The sequence below is a fragment of the Lepidochelys kempii genome, chromosome 1 (assembly GCF_965140285.1).
Source record: "Lepidochelys kempii isolate rLepKem1 chromosome 1, rLepKem1.hap1, whole genome shotgun sequence".
Classification (NCBI taxonomy): Eukaryota; Metazoa; Chordata; order Testudines; family Cheloniidae; genus Lepidochelys; species Lepidochelys kempii.
Window position 1 is genome coordinate 280,418,717 of NC_136380.1, and position 22,039 is coordinate 280,440,755.

Consider the following 22,039-nt stretch of genomic DNA (forward strand, 5'->3'; position numbering starts at 1 on the left):
CTTAACTGACTCTTGACTGTCTAGTACAGTTAACAGGTTGGCACATCCTCCTTTTTTCCAGCTACTTGTGCAAGATTCCATGCTCCTATCTGCAGTGAACCACAGCAGAGCCAGCGGTAGACCAGGAAAGAGTTTGCGCCATGTAACTAGTCAGCTTTCCCCAACTACTATTTTTTGTGTCTGCATTTGCGTTCGATACCTATAAGTATATTGAAACTTGTGCTGGGGACTTGGATCAAAATACAGCACACATCTTACGCAAAAAGGGACTTCACAGAGAGGCATTAAATTCACAAAGGTCAATAAATTGTGGGATGGAAGTATGTTTCATATATACATGACAGAGTATAGGCTGGTCGCACTACTATTACAGTATCAATCTGAGTTGATTTCAACTATGTTAAATAGGAACCACCCAAGAAAAATCTGAGTAATTCTCAAATGCTATGGAACTTTTCTATTACTTAATCAACAAGACTAATCCCAAATAAAAAGCTAAAATTTGAGCCCAGAACAAAAAGAAGAATCTAAATGTGACTGAGGAAATGTATTCCTTCTAGCATTTAAAGCTAAAAATCCACATCTACCCCAAGTGTATGTTCACAAAGTGATCCAGATTAATTTTATTGATGTACAGATCCCATTGTGAGTGTCATAGGACATGAATTTGAAAAAGAATGGGATAATTGTGTTTCCTTAATTTTCTTTCCAAAGCAGGCCTGCTTTAGGCAGTCTTACTTTCTGGGGGAACTCTCCGTCTAGTCAGGGAACTGTGCAGTCTGGAAAACCATGTTCAAGAGGGAGATAGGCATGATTCTCTGCCGAAGAGGGGTGACCACTTTGGAGCCAGAAACCTAAAAGTTTGGTACTCTGCTGGACCGTGGAGGGGGGAATACAGGTGAACTGTGACTGACATTCTCATACAGAAAAACTGTCACTGACCAGAACCAAATCTTGCCTGTTCCTGAGCCCTTGGGCAGGAGTAACTATGCAAGGCAAAATATCTATATTTTGTTGGAGAGAAGAAATACATAGCTTATATACATACCTATAATTATCATTTACATTGAAAGGTAAGTATACACCCCTCCGTCAAATAGAGATCGTCTCACTATTATATATTGCAGAATCATGGTGGTAATAGGGCATCTTTGACCACCTACCTCATCTGGCCTCTGCCCACCAGTTCATCTCCACAGCACTTACTCTAACATTCCAAAACTCATGAGCAGCTTCAAGCAGCATGATTCTTTTTATTTTAGCTGCAGCTGCTTGAAGCTGCTCCTGATCATATATAATAGTGAGATCATAACTATATACCCCTCCGTCAAATAGAGATCTTTCAATGTAAATTATAATTATAGATGTGTATGTATTCTATTAGGGAGTATTTCAGTTAAATGCAATGTTTGACTCAACTTTGTTTACATGCATATGACTACTGTGTTTATATATAGAAACATTTATTATGTGAACGAAAAAGTGGGTTTATTTTTTGCATAGTGTACCCATAAAACATGTTTTTATATTGCTAGTTGCTCTGAAACAGTGATTCAGCATTTCAATATTGTTTTCATAAAATGCTTGCCAAGCAGCATAATATTTTGTATCTACTTAAAAACTACTATATAAAACTTTTTTCTGAATAAAGTTTAAAGCATTTAGCCAATAATTTATGAATCTGTCCTTTGTATTAACAATTTTTGAATTGTTAGCCTACCTGAGGTAAAGTTTACAAGCATTTGTAAATTATCAAATGTTTTTGAGCAGAGAGGCACCACATCACCATCTATGGGCCATTTGGAGAAAGTATTTTACATGTCTGAGAAGCAGTGGGTTTGGTTTGGTTTATTTTACCTCCTCTGCACTCAGTATTGAGTTTTGAAAACAAAAGCAAAGAGGAAATTCCTTTTAAGGTAATCTAAAACATGTTTACAATTTACTTTCTGTACATATACTGGGGATATGGATTTGAAGTGTCTCTAAATCTTCTTCTCTAAATCTTCTTCCTGTTCTAGGATGTGAAAAGTTCATCTCCCATTTTGGTGCCAGTTGTAACACAGGATGTTTTATATAAATTGGCACATTTTTCTGATTCTCACCCTTTTTCTTGTGTTTGACTGTGGAAATTTGATCATGTAAAGTTACTCTGTCCTATTTGGTACACTTGTATCATAAATAATGTTCAAAGCTTTCAGTCTTCAGTCCTCTGTAGCCTGTACTCTCATGTGATTTACAGAAGTTTGTTAGGTGTACCAACAAATGTCTAAAATCCTAATCAGCAAAAAACAGTTGTCAGTCCATGTTTAATCTGCATTTGCTTTAATCTCCATGTATATAAGACTAACCGTGAGCAAGAAAAATATAGGCCTTTATGGGAAGTTTTTTTTTCTTTTTTTAAATTATGTAGTTCCTCCCTCACTGTCACTGGGACCCTTCTGTTTTTGTTGTTGGGAAGAGTTCTTGGGCTCCTATCTAGCAAACATGAATGAGTAACTTTACACACCGGTGAACTCACTTTGCACACAGGGACTACTCAGTACAGAAAGTTTATCTTGTGCATCAGTGTTTGCAGGATAAGGGCTTTGGCATGTAGTTGTAAAAGGGGCAAGTGTGCAATGAATAATGAAACTTAAGTACCATGCCTGCAATAGTATTATCACCAGGAAAGAAAGTGTAATGTAAACAGAAGCTTAGTTAGACAAGTCTTTTCCAGATACCAGGATAAATTATTTGTATATCTATTCTTTGTAAACAAAACAAAGTAAAACTGACCAGATATTAGCACTGTTCTTTAAGATTTTAAAAATAATTCCTAGTGCCAAAATAAGGAATCAGACAAACATCATAGGCTGCCTACTATAGGTAATAGTAAAAGGATTACAACAGTTGCTGCCAAAAGAATATTAAGAACCAAATAGTCAAGAGTCAAATAAACAAAGGTGGAAAAACAAGCACATAGATTAAGAATGAAACAAAAATGGATGAACTGTGTCATACACTGAAAGAAAAGTGAATAAAAATTAATAATTTTTAAATTGTTTTTAAATCAGTTTTATTTGAATTAAATACATTTATTTATTTTAAAACTGCTTTAAAATTAAATTTGAAATTATGACAAGCTGTGTTAAAGCCTAAATTAACAAGAATCTGTTTAAATAATTTAAATTAAATGAAGTGTGTTGCATCAGGGAGCACTCCTATTTTAATGAGGGAACTACTTTTTTATTTATTTTCAGAACCAATGGGAAAACATCTTTGACTTTTTTGAAGGCAACTCAAGTTTCATAAATGTTACAATGTCATGTAGTGCATTAAGCATCTACATTATTTTTGGTCTTTACAATGGAACTAATGGTGGTATTTACACTTTTCCAAATGTCATTACTTTCAGAGTCTGTCGTGAAATAGACTTTTGCCTTAACTACTTGCATTGGTCATTTTCTAAACAGTGGGTCCTGACCTCCAGTGGGTCATGGGAAGGTTCCAAATGGGCTGCCCCATCCAGGTCTGGATTAGCCCATCACTGGGCCCTGGCCAAGGCAAACATACATTTTCCCCTGGCTGGGGAGAGGGCTGGGGGGACGGGTTGGTTTGGGGAGTGAGCCCGTAGAAGTGGTTCCTGTCCCACAGGACTAGTCATGTTAGTGTTCCTATGACTATAAATCTGTTCAGAGATGAAATTTTACTAGTCTAATAATTATAAGGCAAGAACAGGAAGCTTAGATCAATAATATAATAATATTGTGCCTCTCCTCCAGAAGATTGCCAAGCATTTTACACACAGACTATTACAAACTACAAATTCTTTTTTTATGTTTTACTTTCTTTCAGACTTCGGGTTAATAGTGAACACTCAATAAAAACAAATAATTTTATAAACTCTTGCATATATATTTAATGGTTTAGTGAGGGAAGAATTGTGAAAGTGTCTTTCTTGCAGCTATTTTAAATCTGTATGTAAATTGTTACATTGATCTATCCCTGTAGTATCTGGTATCAGAGTGGTAGCCATGTTAGTCTGTATCAGCAAACAAAATGAGTTGCAGTGGAAGCACGAGTCTCCATGAGAGACAACATGGAGAAATTCGCTATCGAGACAAGCAGGAGAGCAGAGTGGCAGTGGAAATGGTGGTTCAATGACAACAGTTAGCAGTCCTATCTGCTTAAAGCAGTATGGTACCCACATGGAAAAAAGGAGCGAAACGATTGTCTGCAGTTGCTTTCACGGAGGGAGGAGCGAGCGACTGACAGCTTGTACCCAAAACTACCCGCAACGATGTTTTTGCCCACCAGGCATTGGGAGCTTAACCCAGAATTCCAATGGGTGGCGGAGACTGCGGGAACTGTGGGATAGCTATCCACAGTGCAACACTCCGAAAGTCGACGCTAGCCTTGGTACTGAGGACGCACTCCGCCAACTTAATGCGCTTAGTGGGGACACACAAAATTGCTTTTCAAAAGTTGACTTCTGTCAATTCGACCTAATTTCATAGTGTAGACATACTAATAGAGACTAACAAATTTATTTGGGCATAAGCTTCTGTGGGCTAAAACCCACTTCATTGGATGCATGCAGTGGAAAATATAGTAGGGAAGAGCTATATACACAGAGAACATGAAAAAATAGGTGTTGCCATACCAACTGTAATGATACTAATCAATTAAGGTGGGCTATTATCAGCAGGAGAAAAATAAACTTTTGTAGTGTTAATCAGGATGGCCCATTTCAAACAGTTGACAAGAAGGTGTGAGTAACAGTAGGGAAAAATTAGCATGGGGAAATAAATTTTACTTTGGGAAATGACCCATCTACTCCCAGTCTTTATTCAAGCCTAATTTAATGGTGTTCAGTTTGCAAATTAATTCCAGTTCTGCAGTTTCTTGTTGAAGTCTGTTTTTGAAGGGTTTTTTGTTGGAGAATTACGACTTTTAGGTCTGAAATTGACTGACCAGGGAGTTTAAGTGTTCTCTGGTTTTTGAATGTTATAATTCTTGATGTCTGATATGTGTCTATTTATTCTTTTGCGTAGCAATTGTCCGGTTTGACCAATGTACATGGCAGAGGGGCATTTCTGGCACATGATGGCATATATATATTTGATAACCCCTCAGATATCTTATTTACTTTGAATTATCCAGAATTTTACTGGATCCAGGACTGATGTTCATGAGCATGTTTCTTATCCACATAGGCTTGAGTGGTATTGTAGGAGCTCCCAGGGTGGAACCTGCTCTGGGAATATAGATACTTGGCCTAGTAGGAACTGGGTATTGCAGCACACCTTCAAACCCCTACACAGTCCAGTGATACCATCATGCTATGCATTTTACAACTTAAAACTCAGATATTTTAAATTTCTGCTGATTGTTGTTTTATGCCATTGTCCCTACCCTTCTCTCCCATAATCCCTTTGTTTCTAGATTCACCAACTCCAGTCGTTGTCCCTCCTCTTTTCTTTTCCTTTCTGCATCTTTGCCCCCACACCCCATCCTTGGCATAAATTTAAGAGTAGTATTCAGAATTTTTCATTAAGCCCCCACCCCTGATTCAGGTACTCTGGAATTTACCTGCTTAGTGCACCTAACCGTGCCTCTGCCCCACCCATATATTGGAATTGATCAAGATAAGTCTGGGGCAAGACAAAATGGGAAACATACCAAAAGTGTTTGAAGAAGCAAGAAAAATGGCAAGAAAGATGAAGTGCTGTCCTGGAAAAATGATTAGGATAACTTTTCAATGAAAGATGCTGTGAAGGCAAAGGAAGGAAACTTGAATGAAAACAATAGACACAAATGTGGAAAGCAGAGGCAGCAAACAAATGGCTTAAACTAAGAAGAGTTAGGCAATGAGCAAAGCACCTATGTGTTTTGGGAGAGCAAGGAGCTGTGCAGGGATTATACCTCTCATGTTGGGAAAGAGGATAACTGACCAACTTCTGCTCCCCTTCCTACCCGGAAGAGAAGTGAATATGGGGGACCCCTTCATGGGGTTGGGGTGTGAGAGGAGAAGCTCAATATTCATCAAGTGCTACCTAGGTAAAGCTGCTACTGCAGGTGGAGGAGAACAAGAAGATTTTTGACAGGGTTTGGGTGAGGTGGATAAAAATAAATGATTTACAAATAAATAAAAATTGATTTTTTATTTATATTGGGTTTGTTTATTTAAATACAGACTTTTATTTAAAAAAAAAATCTTTTTACTTTCAATTTGGAATTGGCAAGCTATGTTAAGACCTAAACTTATTTATAGTCTATTTTTGTATATTTAATTTAAATGATTTTAATAACATTAAGAGGTACATGTTTGCTGCCCAGTTTTAATCAAGGTCTTAGAAGTCAGTTCTTAAGCACTTGGAACCAGAGTTGGTTGCAATACTAGACCAGCTTTTGAAAGCAGTAGTCTTTTCTGGTAGATGAACTATTTCTAAAATCTTGAAGGACAGGTGACCAGAAACAATCAGTTCAGTTCACTAACTATAGATACTACTTCCTTTGTTTAATAAATCCATTAGTTCTAAATGTAAAACATGTTTTGATAAACTTTTTTCTTAAGTATTCAACACATTAAAGTAGTTTTATTTAATAAAAAAGATTACAACGCTGTTTGTGCATTTGAAATTGAATTTGAATTTCCATCCAAATAGAGCTTGCCACAAATCACAAGTAAAAATTTAATTTAGTAAAAAGTTAAATTATATAATTGCTTAAATAAATGTATATAGATGTAGTGTAGACATAGCCTCTACATCGGCAGAATTTATGTCACTAAGAGGTGTGAATAAGCCACCCCCTGAGAAACATAAGTTACATCAACATAAGCGCCGGTGTGGCTAGCTTCTCCCAGTGACATAGTTTCTGTCGCTTGGGGAGGTGGTTTTATTATGACGACAGGAGGGCTCTCTCCCGCTGACGTAGAGCATCTTCACCAGGCACGCTGCAGCAATGCAACTGTATTGATTACTCCTGAGGGCATTAAAAATTCTGCGCAAAGTATTTTAAAATTCTGCAAGTTTTATTTGTCAATAAATCAATGTAGAAGCTCCAGCATGGCAATGCGGAGCACAGGCAACTGACTGCACGAAAGTGGAAGATCACCCCGCAGCCCCCCCTCCCCCAGGACACAGACTCAGCGGAGAGGCTGCACCCGACCCTGACACAGCACAAGGCTTGGGCCTGCCCCAGAAACACCCTGGGGCCCTCCGGGGGGGGGGGGGGTCCTGGATGCACAGAGGTTCATTGGGGGATTCCAGGTACAGGGGCAATGGACTCTGCAGGGGCTTCCAGGTGAAGGTTGTTGGGGATCAGCAGAGAGGTCTAGGTCCTGGGGAAGTGGGGCTTGGTGTGTGTGGGGGGTCTAGGTGCAGCTAGTTGGTGCACAGCATGGGGGTCTGGATGTGGGGCTCAGGGTGGGGGGTTGAGTGCAGGTTGCTCGGGGGGGGGGTGGTCTGGGTGCAGGGGGCTCCAGATGCGGGGGGTGGGGTTTGGGTATGGAGGGCTAGGGGAGTTCTGGATTACCGGATGAGGCTTGGCAGGGGTGCCTTGGCATGGGAGGTCTGGATGTACAGGGGTTGGGTGGATGGGGAAGCAGCTCTCCATATAGTCCCCCTCCCGCCACAGCTGAGGAGTGATGGGGGCAGGAAGCAGGGGAGAATGCTGAGTTTCCTGTAGCTTGGGGAGGTTTCTGGTGGCGGGTCTGACACAGCCCAGCCAGTCCTTGCAGGGGAAGAGGAAGGTCCCGTCCCTTCCTGCCTCCAGCCCAGCCAGGAGTTAGCAGCTGATCCTGGCTCATGGTAGGAGCCACTGGCTGAGGTATCTCCAGCCCCTTAGTGATTTACCTCTCCGCTGTCTGCTCTGGGTGCCTGAAATGTTGTACCTGCGCTGCTAGGGAGTGTTGCGTGACTGCTCTTGCAGCTTCCCTTTGCATCCCTATCAGAAAGTCACTTTTCTGCAGAGAAGCATAGAAATCTGCGGGGGACATGAATTCTGCACACATGCAGTGGTGTGGAATTCCCCAGGGCTAATTTTATGCTGTTGCAGTGCTGTACATGTAGACATGTCCATAGTGTATCCTCTTGATTAGCAAAAGGAAATACCATAAAAGGGCTATATTTAGTTGCAAATCAACATGTGTTAATGGTTCCCAACCAGTGGCAATCAGCCATTCTTTAGGACAATAACTAAAAAGTACAAATGCAAAATATGATTAAAATTGATGATTTAAACCAGTGTTTCATGTTTGCTGATTTAAATCGTTTTGTTTTAAATCAGTCCACCCTGGGTCTGGTGGTATATACAGGATGTCCTTTATTTCCTTCCCCCCCCCCCCCCCCCCGACTTCTTTCAGAAATGGAGGCATTCTAAACTTCCCACCACGGCACTGTCTCTTGTGTGTACACATAGCCTGTAAATTTTAGCTTCTTGGCTAAGTAGGTTTTCTGTGAACCTTTTGAGTTATGTATTATTGTGGTTTTGACCAGACTTTATGTTCAGCATTCTTTTAAAAGGATTAATAAATCTTTGGTGTTTTAGTCAATAATTAGTTATGTCCAAAAGTTCAGTAGGCTCCTTATAAATGATCTATAATACGTTCTACTGATGTGTTTATAATCATTTATAACACACACTATTCCTGTCAGCAACATCTGTAATTTGTTAGCCTTTTATAAAGTTACTCTTAATATTGGTGTCATCAAAGACTTCTCATTCAAACAAGAATCATTTTCAACCCATTATCTCTTTCAACATGATTCTGCAATTAAGTTAAAACTTGATTTCTATATTAGTTGCCATGGAAATATCAAATTTAACATAACTTCACTGCAGGATGAAAGCAAAGAGAAAACTGTGTTGCTGAAATGCTTTTTGAAACACATTGTAGATGGTTAGAGAAGGAGGTATAGAAAACAGCATGTTGCCATATATACTGTCATAAAACAAATTACCATGTTGTCCACTTGTGGTCATTAAAAGCCACATGGCGATTTTTGCAAAAACAGATGTTTAACTTTGGTGCCCTGTATTTGGGTAATTACATTCAATCCATCTAAAATCCCTGCGCAGTTTGGATTTAGACATGGAGTAGTATTCTTTTTCTGTTTTTTTCATTATTGTGTACTGTTGTAGCTCAAACAGCCCAAGTTCTCTGTTACAGGTCAACCAATTTTGATTTGAGCTTTTGATAACCACACTTCCTCGAGCTGTTTTTCCCTGTGTATTGCTCTCAGCTGTCCTCGAGTCCAGTTCTCCCATTCAGCATAAATAGCAGACTCTTGCTTAGCTACAGCCCCCATCTATTTCCTGTTCACTGTTATAGTTTTCTATACTCCCCTTACTGTAGCTAGTCAATTAAAATGCTTGTGCTGTGTGCTTCCTACTTACATGGGGAGTATGATACTGGCCTCCTTTGTAAAGTGCTTTGACATCTATTTGTGAAAAATGCTGTAGAAGAGATTGGTAACATTCTCACGTTAACACTTCAGCATCATTTTTTCAACTTTATACTCTTAAATTGCTTTGTTGAACTTTTATTGCTCTTTCTTGTCTGCCCTTCCTTATAAAGTACCACAAACTGTTTTCTATAAGAGATGCTACATACAGTCTTTGGTAAAACTTGTATTCTGAGAATTCTGAGGTAAAAGTTCATGATATACTCTTGCTGTTTATCCTGCAAGCTTTTTTCCAAGGCTAGATTACCAGGGTGAAAATCATTATTTCACAAAGAGACGCTAGAAACTACTTTTTACGAAAGGTTCTTTGGAAAACAGCAATAACTCTAAAAATGTCTTAATTGCGGGAAACACACTTTTCAGCAGCCATTGCTTATGTCTTTGCACACATAATTGGAACCCCTCTGCCACCCCCTCACCTTGTTTTTTCAACCTTTATCACAAGCGGCATGATTTAGGAAATAACGTTACATTATTTGAGATGTAGTAGTATGATAGCTTGACAAATTTAATCATTAATCTTTTTCTATTTAATAGTGACCACTGTAGTAGTCATTAAATTTTCATGGTCATTAATTTACACTCCCCATGTAAATTAATAATAAAGTTAAAAGGCCAGTTTTTAGTCAGTCTCTGAAAATCATCCTAGAGGATTTGCATGTAAAAAATACAAAATGGATGTGCCCACACTTTCTCAGGGCTTATTTTAAAAGATCCATTTAACATTTGCCCCAATACATTAATGATATTGTTTAGCCAGTGTTTTTATTGCCACATGCAAGGAATGTGCAGGAATTATCAGTTAATGATGACCTTATGTTTGAAATGAAACGATTCTTTTTCTCAATTAGGGGTTGATATAGAGGCAGCTAGAAAAGAAGAAGAACGGATAATGCTTAGAGATGCAAGACAGTGGCTTAACAGTGGCCGTATAAACGATGTCAGGCATGCAAAATCTGGAGGTACAGCACTTCATGTAGCTGCTGCTAAAGGGTATACAGAAGTTTTAAAGTAAGTATTATTTCTAAATGGTAGATTTTTTTTTTTCCGTGTCTCCAAGCTTGTCCAGATGTTAGTGTAAAATAACTTGGCCTTAATATGATTGAAAGTTTTTGGATTGCATCCTGGAACCTTGTGATCTTTAGAATTACCTGTTTCTCACAGTTATGTTTCCTGTTTTCAACTAATGTTGAAACTTTACATAGTGTCATGAACTTTACTTGAGTTATTCAAAACTTAACAGTATTGTACATATTGAATTTGAATCCTCAATGTCACTATGGCAAAAATATCCATATTTCTGAAGTATATTTTGGCTTAATATATTAAGGAGAAAGGATACCTTTCTTTAATGCAGGTTATCTTTGGGATAATACACCTGGTTTAAAACCATCATTTACTGTGCTGTTTTTATGCAGTAAAAGTAGTCCAGACTAAAGCTATCCAGGTTTGAGAGAAGAAAATTAGTAATTTTATTCCAAAACTTGAAGGATTACTTAGGGAAAGGCTTTAAAAGATGTATCATTATCAACATCTCAATTTTTTTCCTGCAAACATTCAGACTTCTCTTATCGTCTAATTCAGTGGTGCCCAACCTTATTATACAGGATGGCCGCATAAACCTAAGCACAACATTTGTGTGGGCCAAACAGATTCTACATATTTTAATGGGTTTCAGAGTAACAGCCGTGTTAGTCTGTATTCACAAAAAGAAAAGGAGTACTTGTGGCACCTTAGAGACTAACCAATTTATTTGAACATAAGCTTTCGTGAGCTACAGCTCACTTCATCGGATGCATACAGTTTATGCATCTGATGAAATGAGCTGTAGCTCATGAAAGCTTATGCTCAAATAAATTGGTTAGTCTCTAAGGTGCCACAAGTACTCCTTTTCTTTTTACATATTTTAATAAAATTTAAAGTCACCTGTATGGATTTATATTTTAAGCTCATCTTGTGTTCAGAAATATACAGATCTCATTTTGGGACCAATAGTTTTAGAAATCTTGAAGAAAATATATGGAATAAAATAAATATTGTATAGTCCTAGAGGATAAGGTAAAACAGATTCAGGTTAAAAAAAAAAAAAAAAGACATCAATATTTTATCATAAGGAAAGCAGTTAGCTCACATGCCTTATCAATATTTTTTAAATAGAAATGTGAATGACGAAATGAATTTGAGATTTTGTATTCATTTAATTAAAACTTGACAGATAGTGAATCCCTAATGCAAGTCCCTGTTTTTAGGGTGTTTGAAATATCTGCTTTATGCACCAAGGTGAATTGTGTATTCACAGGGCTATGGAGTTTGTTTTTCTTAAAGTTACTAGTTGACTACTTTAAATTTAAAATTTCTGCTGTCCATTGAGACTACAATATATATTCTGTAAATTTATAGTTTTGAAATACATGAAGAGGACTCTCCAAGAACCTAGCTGCTTATATTTTGTACCATTGATCTGTCTACTTCTGACATACCTATTTTGACAGGAAGTGAAATCCCTTCTCTTTAATTGTAATGAAAATGCCTAGGCCCTGGTTTTCACTAAGGTGGCTTATGCACCACTCTGGCAATGTAAATTGGCCTTAAAGTGAGTATAAATGTACTTTACTGCTCCTGCACTGGCAGAGCAGTAAGGTACCTTAAAGTGAACATAAATGAGTGTCCCTAAATGAATAAACTTCATTACTTCTGACATTGTAAAGCCTTGTCTACGTAGGGAAATTGACCTGCAGAACTATAGCAGTATAACTATATTGTGATATCTATGCTGTTATAACTCCCCATTGGGGACAGTCCATTCTGAAATAAGTGATTTTTTTCGTATAGCAGAACAATATAAACTATACTGAAAAAATCACTTTTCATTCCAGAACAGTGACATAATTACACTGTTGTAGTTGTGCCAGTTTCTCCATGTAGACATGCCCTTATATTAGACTTCTTTGCAGTAAGAAGATTCTGTGCTATGTGCATAATTTTGAAACCATGACTTATTAAGATATCTCTACACATGAACAGTTGATCTTCTGGTCGATAGAAATATATATTTAGTATGCAGACTCAAAGTGTATACCTGCCAAATATTCTTGTTTGTTAGCTTACTTAAATGCCATGTAATCTTAACTAAATTATTAACTCAGAGTACTTTGCAACTAAATATTCTCCCCCATCCTACACTCCCAACATGGATTGTTAAATGTTGCTTTAGGAAAAAGCCCTAATATACTTTCAATAGGAAAAAAAAAAAAAGGGTTTTGTTCAGGTAATACCTTGATATCTGCAGCCAAATAGTGTTTGCCAGCCTTGTTTTTTAAGAGCCATTATTTATGGAAATTATGTTGGATAAATAATTATTTTTCTTTTTCTCCAAATAGGCTAACTACCTTTTGCAGGTTTATGATACATTTATACCCTTCCTCTTGTGTGCAAACGAATGTTTCTTCAACAGCTAGACCGTGTCTCTGCATCAATCCTTTTAAAAGTTGAATCGTTGGAAGATGCCTGTGTTAGAACACTTGACACTTTCATTAATCTTGTGGTGTATATGATCTCTCTTGCACTTGCTCACACACAGACTCTCACACCCATATTCCTAAGGAATCATTCTGGGAAGTATTGGCTGATTGTTTTTGGTTCTTGAACTATGAAATCAGTAATGCTGAACTTCAGCTGAAGGAAGAAAAGGAGTATTTGTGGCACCTTAGAGACTAACAAATTTATTAGACCATAAGCTTTCGTGAGCTCCAGCTCACTTCATCGGATGGGACGTTGTTGATTTGAGAGGTCCCGCACTCTCTGAGAAGAGCTTCACTGATTCAAATAAATTGGTTAGTCTCTAAGGTGCCACAAGTACTCCTTTTCTTTTTGCGAATACAGACTAACACGGCTGTTACTCTGAAAACTGATTAATCTAAGCACTATTCTGCCACAGCACTAGCCATGTGTGATCTTAAAGGGATGACATCAGCTCAAAAAATTAATTCAAAAATAGTTTCAGGTAGTTTACCTGTAAGAAGGTGTGTCTGATAATTTTTGAGCTTTTACAGTCATATTGTCCTAATTAAAAAAACGCTTCTGTCCCCTGTTCCTGTGTAAAATACTCTCGCCAAGAGGGAGAACTGTCTGATGATATATAAAATGTTAAATGCATGAGGACAAAACAGACTGGAAAAACAAACTTCTGAATTTCTTCGTTGTAGTAATCTTGGGACTAGTAATGATTTGAAAATATTTCTTGGGAAGATATGATTTATTTTTTTTAATTGAGTCTTACGTTTAACATAGACTTACCATTACCTCTGTGTATGAGAAGTGAATTGAAGGCAAGAAAAATTTAAAACTGTTTAAAATAATTTATCACTTATTGGCAGTTTAATTATTACTGTCAGTGGTATTCTAGATCTAATTCTTCTAATTCCTTTAGGCTTTTAATACAGGCTGGCTATGATGTAAATATTAAAGATTATGATGGCTGGACACCACTTCATGCTGCTGCTCACTGGGGTAAAGAAGAAGCATGTCGAATTTTAGTGGAAAACCTGTGTGATACGGAGACTGTCAACAAAGTGGTAGGATTTTTATGTAATCCTTGTCAAGATGCAAAGTTCTGGTCTCTAAAGTGACTTTAGAAGCCAGGGTAAGAACAGTAGTAATAATGTGCCATTCCTGTACATGGCACTTTCTGTAATGCATGTTTTGCGAGAACCAGCATGTTTGTGTGTTAAGATTTTTTTTTTAATTTTTTGTTTTCTAAATTGACTTGTAGATGGCTGACTCAACTTTGTACTGAGTTTTCAACAATTGCCCCATATGCTCTGCTATTTTTCTTTGAAAATTAAATTTGAAATAAAACTAGTGAGAACCTATGCTGTGGTAGAATTTTTCTGAATGTTTAGGATTAAATAAAATAAGGCCTTTTAATTTTTGATATCTAATGTTACTCAGTTTCTTACTTCCTGGGCATTTTCTTAAACTTTTTTTGGTTCATCATAACTCAGCAGCTTTGCTTGAACCCCAGATTGGCTTTAATATGTTTCACCTAGGTGAATGCTGGTGTCTTTGACTAGCATTGGGCTGCGGGATGGCAAAATTAACTATTAAAAGCAATTTCTTCTTGTATTATGTGCACTGAAGTGTTAACACTGTGTGCTGCTTTTGTGTACTTGGGAAATATAGCAGACAGCTTTGGGCTTACTAAATGATGCATCAATCTGTAGCTTCATGCTTTCTTGCTGCAGGTTTTCAGCTCTTTTGTTGGGCAGAGCTTAGGAACTGTGGACTTCCTTAACTCTGCAGCGGACCTGCTTCCCCCAAAATCCAAACATTCCTATGAAGTTTATAAGCTTTTCAAGGACTGAAATTGTTGTTGCAGGTCTGTAGGGCCTGAGGCTATGGTTGCTTCCCTTGTTCTACCTGGACCCTGAACTACTTCTACTCTTCAGTGCCTGTAGTGCATGTGAATTTTCCTGCACATCTTTTAAGGTGTAGGGGGATTCATTCACCAAGCCCTTCCTTAATTTTTTAAAAAATCATTTAAGAAGTTTTTAGGCATAAAAACTTAAACTAGAACTAAGTTTGTAAATATCTATAATTTATATGAGGAGGAAACCACTTAAGGGTAAACATTGTAGTTTATCTCAAAAATCAGACATTATGCCCAGAAGTTTAGGTTAGACTTAGAGAGTCAAAACATTAAGAAGGATGAACTTGCCTTTTAAAAAACTTTCTGCTCCCGTATAAATACTCACAGAACCACTGAAAACCAGAAGATAACACTGTACTCAGACAACGTATTTCAGTTGCATCAGAAAGTCAGAAATTGATTTAACTGAGCTCTATTAATGTATGTTCTTAAATCTGCCCCTGAAACTTAGTTCATTTACCAAGTGGGTCCTTAGACTTCTTTGTAGACTGGAGATGCATGTGGTGGTGGTGGTGGTATTCTGGAGAACTGTCGCAGAGAAAACTTGGATATCTTTAGTCAAACTGAGGCAAGAAAGGACGGAGGAGAAGCAGACAAGAGAAGCTAAGCGGTGGTGGCTGGAGACATGGGCTTACCTGTGCAGCTGAGAGATTCCATCTGTAACTTTGCAAAATACCCAATCAGTGGCTTGGCTTTCAGAGAGGCTGAGTACCCACACCTCATTTGAAATTAATCCGAGTTGTGGGTGCTGAGCAGCTTCTGAGGACCAAGACACTTTTATTTAGGTGCCTAGCTTCAGATATTTGGCACGATGGACTGTGTGTGGATTGAAGGCATTTCAACAAATACTTTTATTGCAAAGTCATTTTACCTGAGGAAAATAAGCCTATATCAATAGTTCTTGAAAATCAAACATTTACTTGGGTGTTTTACATTAGGCAGACAGGCTTGAAAACGTTGGCCTTACTTTGCATATAAATGTACAAAAAATATTTTGGTGATTATGGAAAACTTTCATTTGTAGAGTGCTGTAAGTGTAGAGCCCACAGATGATGGTTCCAGGTGAGGGAGTACATCAACAGAAAGTTATACAACTACTTCTCTGAAATCAACTCTGGCCTGCTTTTATCTTTGAAGTGGTCAAGCAAATTGTGACCCAGATCAACATGTTATCTCTTAACACACTCCTGATAGAATAGCTTTGTGTAAGGACTTCCATAGGGATTTTTTCAAATACTGTAGCCTTGTTATTTATGGGCACTTGTCAAGCTTTAAATTTCCATTTGGCAAGCTTTCAGTTTCCTTCACAAAACAGAGATGAGTCAATCAAATGTAGCTGAATTTGATCTAAGCTTTATCAGGATCCAGTGAAAAATGTGTTCGCAGACAGTATGAACAGTCCTCTCCTCCCCCATCCCCCCCCCCCCCCCCCCAAGTCTTGAAGTTGTCTTGTTTCATTCAGTGAAGGTAGTCATCTAAGCCTTTTTTCCCCCTTGGACACTTCTTTTAAAAAGTTGGAGAAGGTCTTTTCATTAAAGTTTTCCATATAGAGGCTTGTGGCTGCAGGTTGAGACTGTACCCTACATTTCTTAAATCCTCCCACCCCTAAATCCATGTGTTATGCTGAATGCTTTTGAGAATCTGAAATTATTTGTCAGCTGCTGAAATGAGTAAGCTGCAGAATGAACTCCCACAAGCTTCCCTAGTCAGCCTCTACTGAATATACTATATATTCTGTTTAGATGCACTCCCCTTTCCCCTCTCATTGGAGCCACCCAGAATCCATTCTTGCCATTACAAAGCAGCTGGGGGACATGGATTATACACACAAACTAATAGGTCTTCTGCATCTTTAATGTTTGATATTTAGCTATGCTGGATATTTTTGTTAAAATGATCAGCAAGAAGTGTGTTTACAGTTCTAGTATATAAATGGTTCAGTTTCAGAGTTAATGTCATTGAGATAAATGGTGCAGTTCACACCTCTGAAAGTGACTATTTCAGGCTTTTTGTCTGTAAACTGACACTGCTTGGAGGCTGCAGGCACACACCCAAAAGATTCCACAGAAACTGAAAGATGACAACTGGGTTGTAGGAAGCATAGGGGACCACATGTTGCCTGGCTTACAGTTGTGCAGCACACATCTAAGCTGTATCGAAGAGAGAGAACCCTTTCCAGTCTTGGGTTTGCTTAAAATAACCTTCACAATGTAAATGGGTGCATAGTTGTCTTTATTTGGCTACCAGTCTGATTGAAACAATAAAGACAATTATGAACTCCTCTCCTTTATCTTAATGAGCTGTTAAATCTGAAGCTGTTATGATCATTTTTAAATGCCAACACTGCTGATTTTTCTATCAAAACATAATTTGGGTCATTTGTCCAATAGAAACAGGATGTGTTTACACCAAGCAAGGAGGAACAGTGGTCACACGTTGTTTGCTTGAAAGGAGTTAGTCATTGTCCTTACCTTTGCCACACTTAAGTGCATCCGCAACTATACTGTTTTTGGCATAGCTTTGCTGTATATGCCCAGCTTGCTGTGGTTTCTACCAGTGCATCTGGAACTTCATGTAGTTTCAGAGCACTGTTGTTGGAAACAGGGGCCTTTGGTTCCAAGTACAAATCAATGGATAATGGGACGACTTGAAGAGGACAGTGTGTATTGGTGCCTTTCAGCTATTCCTGTGGGCTGGAGAAAGGGAATTGTTGAAGTCCGCACCAGTTTAGCCAGTCCTGAAGATGGAATCTCGTGTACTGTAACTCCTTGATGCAACCAATAGTTGCAATGACTGTTTTGTGTGGATGCAAGACATTGCAAGATGGTGGCATTCCAACCAACCAACAGATTTACTTAGTGAAGACAGGCTTAAATCTGCATATTTATCTATTTGTTTATTTGTTCATAATCTGTTTGCGTGAATGCATATTTTATAGGAATCAGATTGTGAGTTTTAAAACTGAATATGTTTACATATTCTCTTGGTTGAGGTGGACAACCAAACAGTGTTTTATTTCTGATTTTTAAAAACTAATGTGAAAAAAGAATACAGGGCTATCAGCTAACAAGTGTTGGTTGCCTGTGGTGTGCTTTGTAGGGGATTTATAGGACATATGGGTTGTTTTTTTTTTTTTTAAATAAAACTTCTTCCAGCAAAATGGATAAATGTGCAACACAATAAAATCCGTAGACAAGTGGATGGGCAAAAGTAAACCTACTTCAGTTTCTGAATCCACTGTAATCCGTGACAGTAGTGGCCTGTTTTAGATCCTAGCAGTTAACACTGGCTAGCTGAACTTTGTTTATTTGATAGAGTAGTTTTCAACATAAAATTGCATACACCATTCATAGAATCATAGAATCATAGAATATCAGGGTTGGAAGGGACCCCAGAAGGTCATCTAGTCCAACCCCCTGCTCGAAGCAGGACCAATTCCCAGTTAAATCATCCCAGCCAGGGCTTTGTCAAGCCTGACCTTAAAAACCTCTAAGGAAGGAGATTCTACCACCTCCCTAGGTAACGCATTCCAGTGTTTCACCACCCTCTTAGTGAAAAAGTTTTTCCTAATATCCAATCTAAACCTCCCCCACTGCAACCATTGCTATGAGGTACGTAAGTATTACTACCACTATTTTACAACTGGCAAAATTGAAGCAGAGTAGTTATGCCCTGCTAAAGCTACAGTAAGTAGGGAGAAACTTTAATAGTAATGAATGTTTTGGTTTTCGGTTAGAGGGGGGAAATGGGTTTTCATTTTGAAAAAATAGCTGTTGCAAAATCAGAATAATAGTTGAATCCAGTTTCCTCAGCTGCTGCTATTCATATTGGAACAACTGTTTGTTTCACTACAGGATGGCAGGATCATGAACTGTTCACAATATTAAATAGTGAGCATTACATCTAAAAGACTATAGCTCTGCAGTTACATTGAGCATAAGCAGAGCTGGCTTTGATTGACTTGCAGCATGTTACTGTTACAGAGAATGTCTTCCTAAAGAATGAGCTTTTGGCATTCTGTAAATTTGTACCAGAGAGGCTCCTGGCAGAGCTGATCAGGGCATCATTACTATGTTTGGTCAATTTCTCTCTGAAAAATTCCTTTTCTGCAGTGAAGAACAACAGACTGACAGGTGTTCATTTTAACTGGTTTTTTTAGACGAGATGAGTCAGAACACGCCTCAGATACAGATTATCTGGAGAGAAAAAATGCTTCATAGCTTTTATATTTTTATTAAAATTGCTTATTACCTAAAAATTTAAAAATGATTCACTTGATGTAAATATTACCTTGAGCTATGCCCTTTATAAAAAGAAGGTGCCCCTGCAAGGTTATATAAGTGACTACGGGTGTCTTGCATGTCTACATGTCTTACATGTCTTACAATCTAATGACATGCCTTGATGGTTGTGAAGCATGAAACCAAAGGAGGATCATTAATCCATAATACCCCTAAAGTATATTACTGTAGTTTGAAAACCATTAATTCAAAAGGACAACATCAGATATGAGAGAACATTTGAGATTAAGAAATTTAGGTATAAGATTATTTTTACCAAAATACCCCTTATCAGTTAATATTAAGACTTACAGTAACTATTTTAAGAAAACATATTCATTTTAAAGTAAAAGGAGTGTTTTATATTATGAACAACAGAAAAAAAATTCCTTTCCCTCTCAGCATCTTTTCAGACAGCCTTGGGGAAGACTGGAGAAAGAGTATGAAGTGAGCTGTAGCTCACGAAAGCTTATGCTCAGATAAATTTGTTAGTCTCTAAGGTGCCACATGTACTCCTTTTCTTTTTGCGAATACAGACTAACACGGCTGCTACTCTGAAATAAAAAAATAACCTGATAATTCAGATAACATTGTTAATAGTATTACATAAAAAATACATGAAAGAATGTTATGGTTGCAAAGTCAAGCACTCAAAAGTTAGAAAACATCAGAATGAAGGCTAACAGAAGGAGCTATTGTAAGAAAATTCTCAGCGTCACGGCCCTGGACAAAAACCTGTTCATTAGACAGAATTTTCAGAGAATTTAGCTGCCAAATTCTAAAAATTGTTTACTGAGCATGTGTGAACTGAGTTTTTCAGAGGCTCAGAGCTTGGCCAAATTAGGGTGAATTTTTATGGGGACAGCAAACAGCACATCCTTGAAACCCAGGTGATCCCCTTGTCAAATGTCAAGTCCTTGCTCCAAAGCATTTATGCACTAGTTTCCCAATTAAACAGTTTGTAAGAAACTTTTTAACATGGCTAAACAACATTTCCCCCAATCTTGTTTGAAGAAATAGCTGAGCAGCTAAATGCTGAAATTCTCCAAAAGTTTTCAGCTTAAGGCAGACACTTAGAGTAAATTTCAGCTGAAATGGTTAAAGTTTGTAAACTCATAGGCAACTGAAAACTGGTTCTTATAAGGGAAAGTGTCAGGCAACCTTAACTATAGGCAGTGTTACCTGCACTGCTTTTATCTGTTTACATGGTGCAAGATAATTTTTTTTAACTTTATGATCCATGGACCTATGAGAATTAGAAAGTTGCAGGTTTCAGAGTAGCAGCCGTGTTAGTTTGTATCCGCAAAAAGAACAGGAGTACTTGTGGCACCTTAGAGACTAACCAATTTATTAGAGCATAAGCTTTCATGGGCTACAGCCCACTTTATTGGATGCATAGAATGGAACATATAATAAGAAGAGGGTTTTGTGTGTGTGTGTGTGTGTGTGTGTATATATATATGTATATATACACATACATACAGAGAAGGTGGAAAGTTGCAGATGTCTGCAGCTAAATGAAATTGGCATCCATTCCCCATATATCACTGAGCTGATCATCCTACTCACACCCAACCTTTCCTGGGCACCATGTAACAAGCAGCTATTAGGATGACTCTCTTAGCTGTTTAAAACCCATTGAGGCTCAGAGTAAGACAAGTGTCTTTCAAACACTTTTTTTTTTTAACTGGGTTCATGGCATTACAGAATTTAAAATTCTACTACAATAAAATCTTTTTTCCCATGGAGAAATGCTTTTCTGAGCATGTATATTTTCCTGTTCATATCAACTTCAGGTAGAAGTGGATTTGCAAAAATCTGCTGAATCACTGCTAGACAGGTGGAATGCTACCAATTTTGTGATGAGATCTAGCTCATACTTACAGTTGTACGTCTTATTACACGATCATGTGACGAGTTTAGATATCATCTGTTTTTTAAATCCTACTTTATATTTATGATGTATTACATTTTTCCCCTCCACACCAGGGTCAGACAGCATTTGATGTAGCAGATGAAGATATTCTAGGATATTTAGAAGAATTACAAAAGAAGCAAAATCTGGTAGGCTTTTTAGAGAGTGTGCGCTCTCTCTCTCTGTATTATGGTGCGTGTGTTTATATACAAGCTATAACTAATTCAGATTAGTATATGGAATTAACCTTCAGGTTTGACTTGAGGTGCTTAACTGCCCTTCTGTGCCATCTTCCTTGTTCTGTTTGGTCAGTGAAGTTGATCTGAAAATCTTGAAGGGAAAAGTGATGTGTTTTAGGCAAAGCTTTCACTGTATTTAACTACCCAAGGCAAATGCTGTATACAGTTATTTGGCAAATGCTTGTTTGGGGAGTGCTGTGTTGTAAAATAGAGGATTTCTTATATTCTGCAGAAGATGGTATCTTTTAATAACATGTTTATTAAATATGTATAATTTATATCATTCTATCAATTTAATTGCATAATTTTATATCTCTTAAAGATTCATAGTGAAAAACAGGAAAAGAAATCTCCCTTAATTGAATCTACAGCCAACATGGATAATAATCAGTCACAAAAGCCATTTAAAAAGTAAGTAAATAATTAAGATGTTTCTGGTGAGGAAAATAACTTAAAAAACTTTCACAAATACTAAGCACTTATTTGGGCGGTTGGTTTTACTGAAGTTAAGAATAGATATTCTGTATTTTTTATTTAAAATTAATATTTTTGATTCCAGCAAAGAAACTTTGATTATTGAGCAAGAAAAGAATGCATCTAGTATTGAGTCTCTGGAGCAAGAGAAAGCAGATGAGGAAGAAGAGGGAAAGAAGGATGAATCCAGCTGCTCAAGTGAAGAGGATGAGGAAGAAGACTCAGAATCTGAAGCTGAAACAGGTAAATAATTT

The 22,039-nt window shown here is 37.6% G+C and overlaps 1 protein-coding gene across 8 annotated transcripts in view; it reads left to right on the plus strand.

The window, feature by feature from the left end:
* PPP1R12A (protein phosphatase 1 regulatory subunit 12A) overlaps nucleotides 1–22,039 on the plus strand; it is a 221,737-nt gene that overhangs the window by 110,960 nt on the left and 88,738 nt on the right. For all 8 annotated transcript variants that reach the window (XM_073327673.2, XM_073327672.2, XM_073327674.2 and 5 more), the window contains 5 exons: nucleotides 10,301–10,460; nucleotides 13,879–14,023; nucleotides 21,147–21,221; nucleotides 21,634–21,722; nucleotides 21,871–22,028. In XM_073327673.2, coding sequence (XP_073183774.1) covers nucleotides 10,301–10,460; nucleotides 13,879–14,023; nucleotides 21,147–21,221; nucleotides 21,634–21,722; nucleotides 21,871–22,028 — 627 coding nt within the window. The remainder of the gene's footprint in view (nucleotides 1–10,300; nucleotides 10,461–13,878; nucleotides 14,024–21,146; nucleotides 21,222–21,633; nucleotides 21,723–21,870; nucleotides 22,029–22,039) is intronic.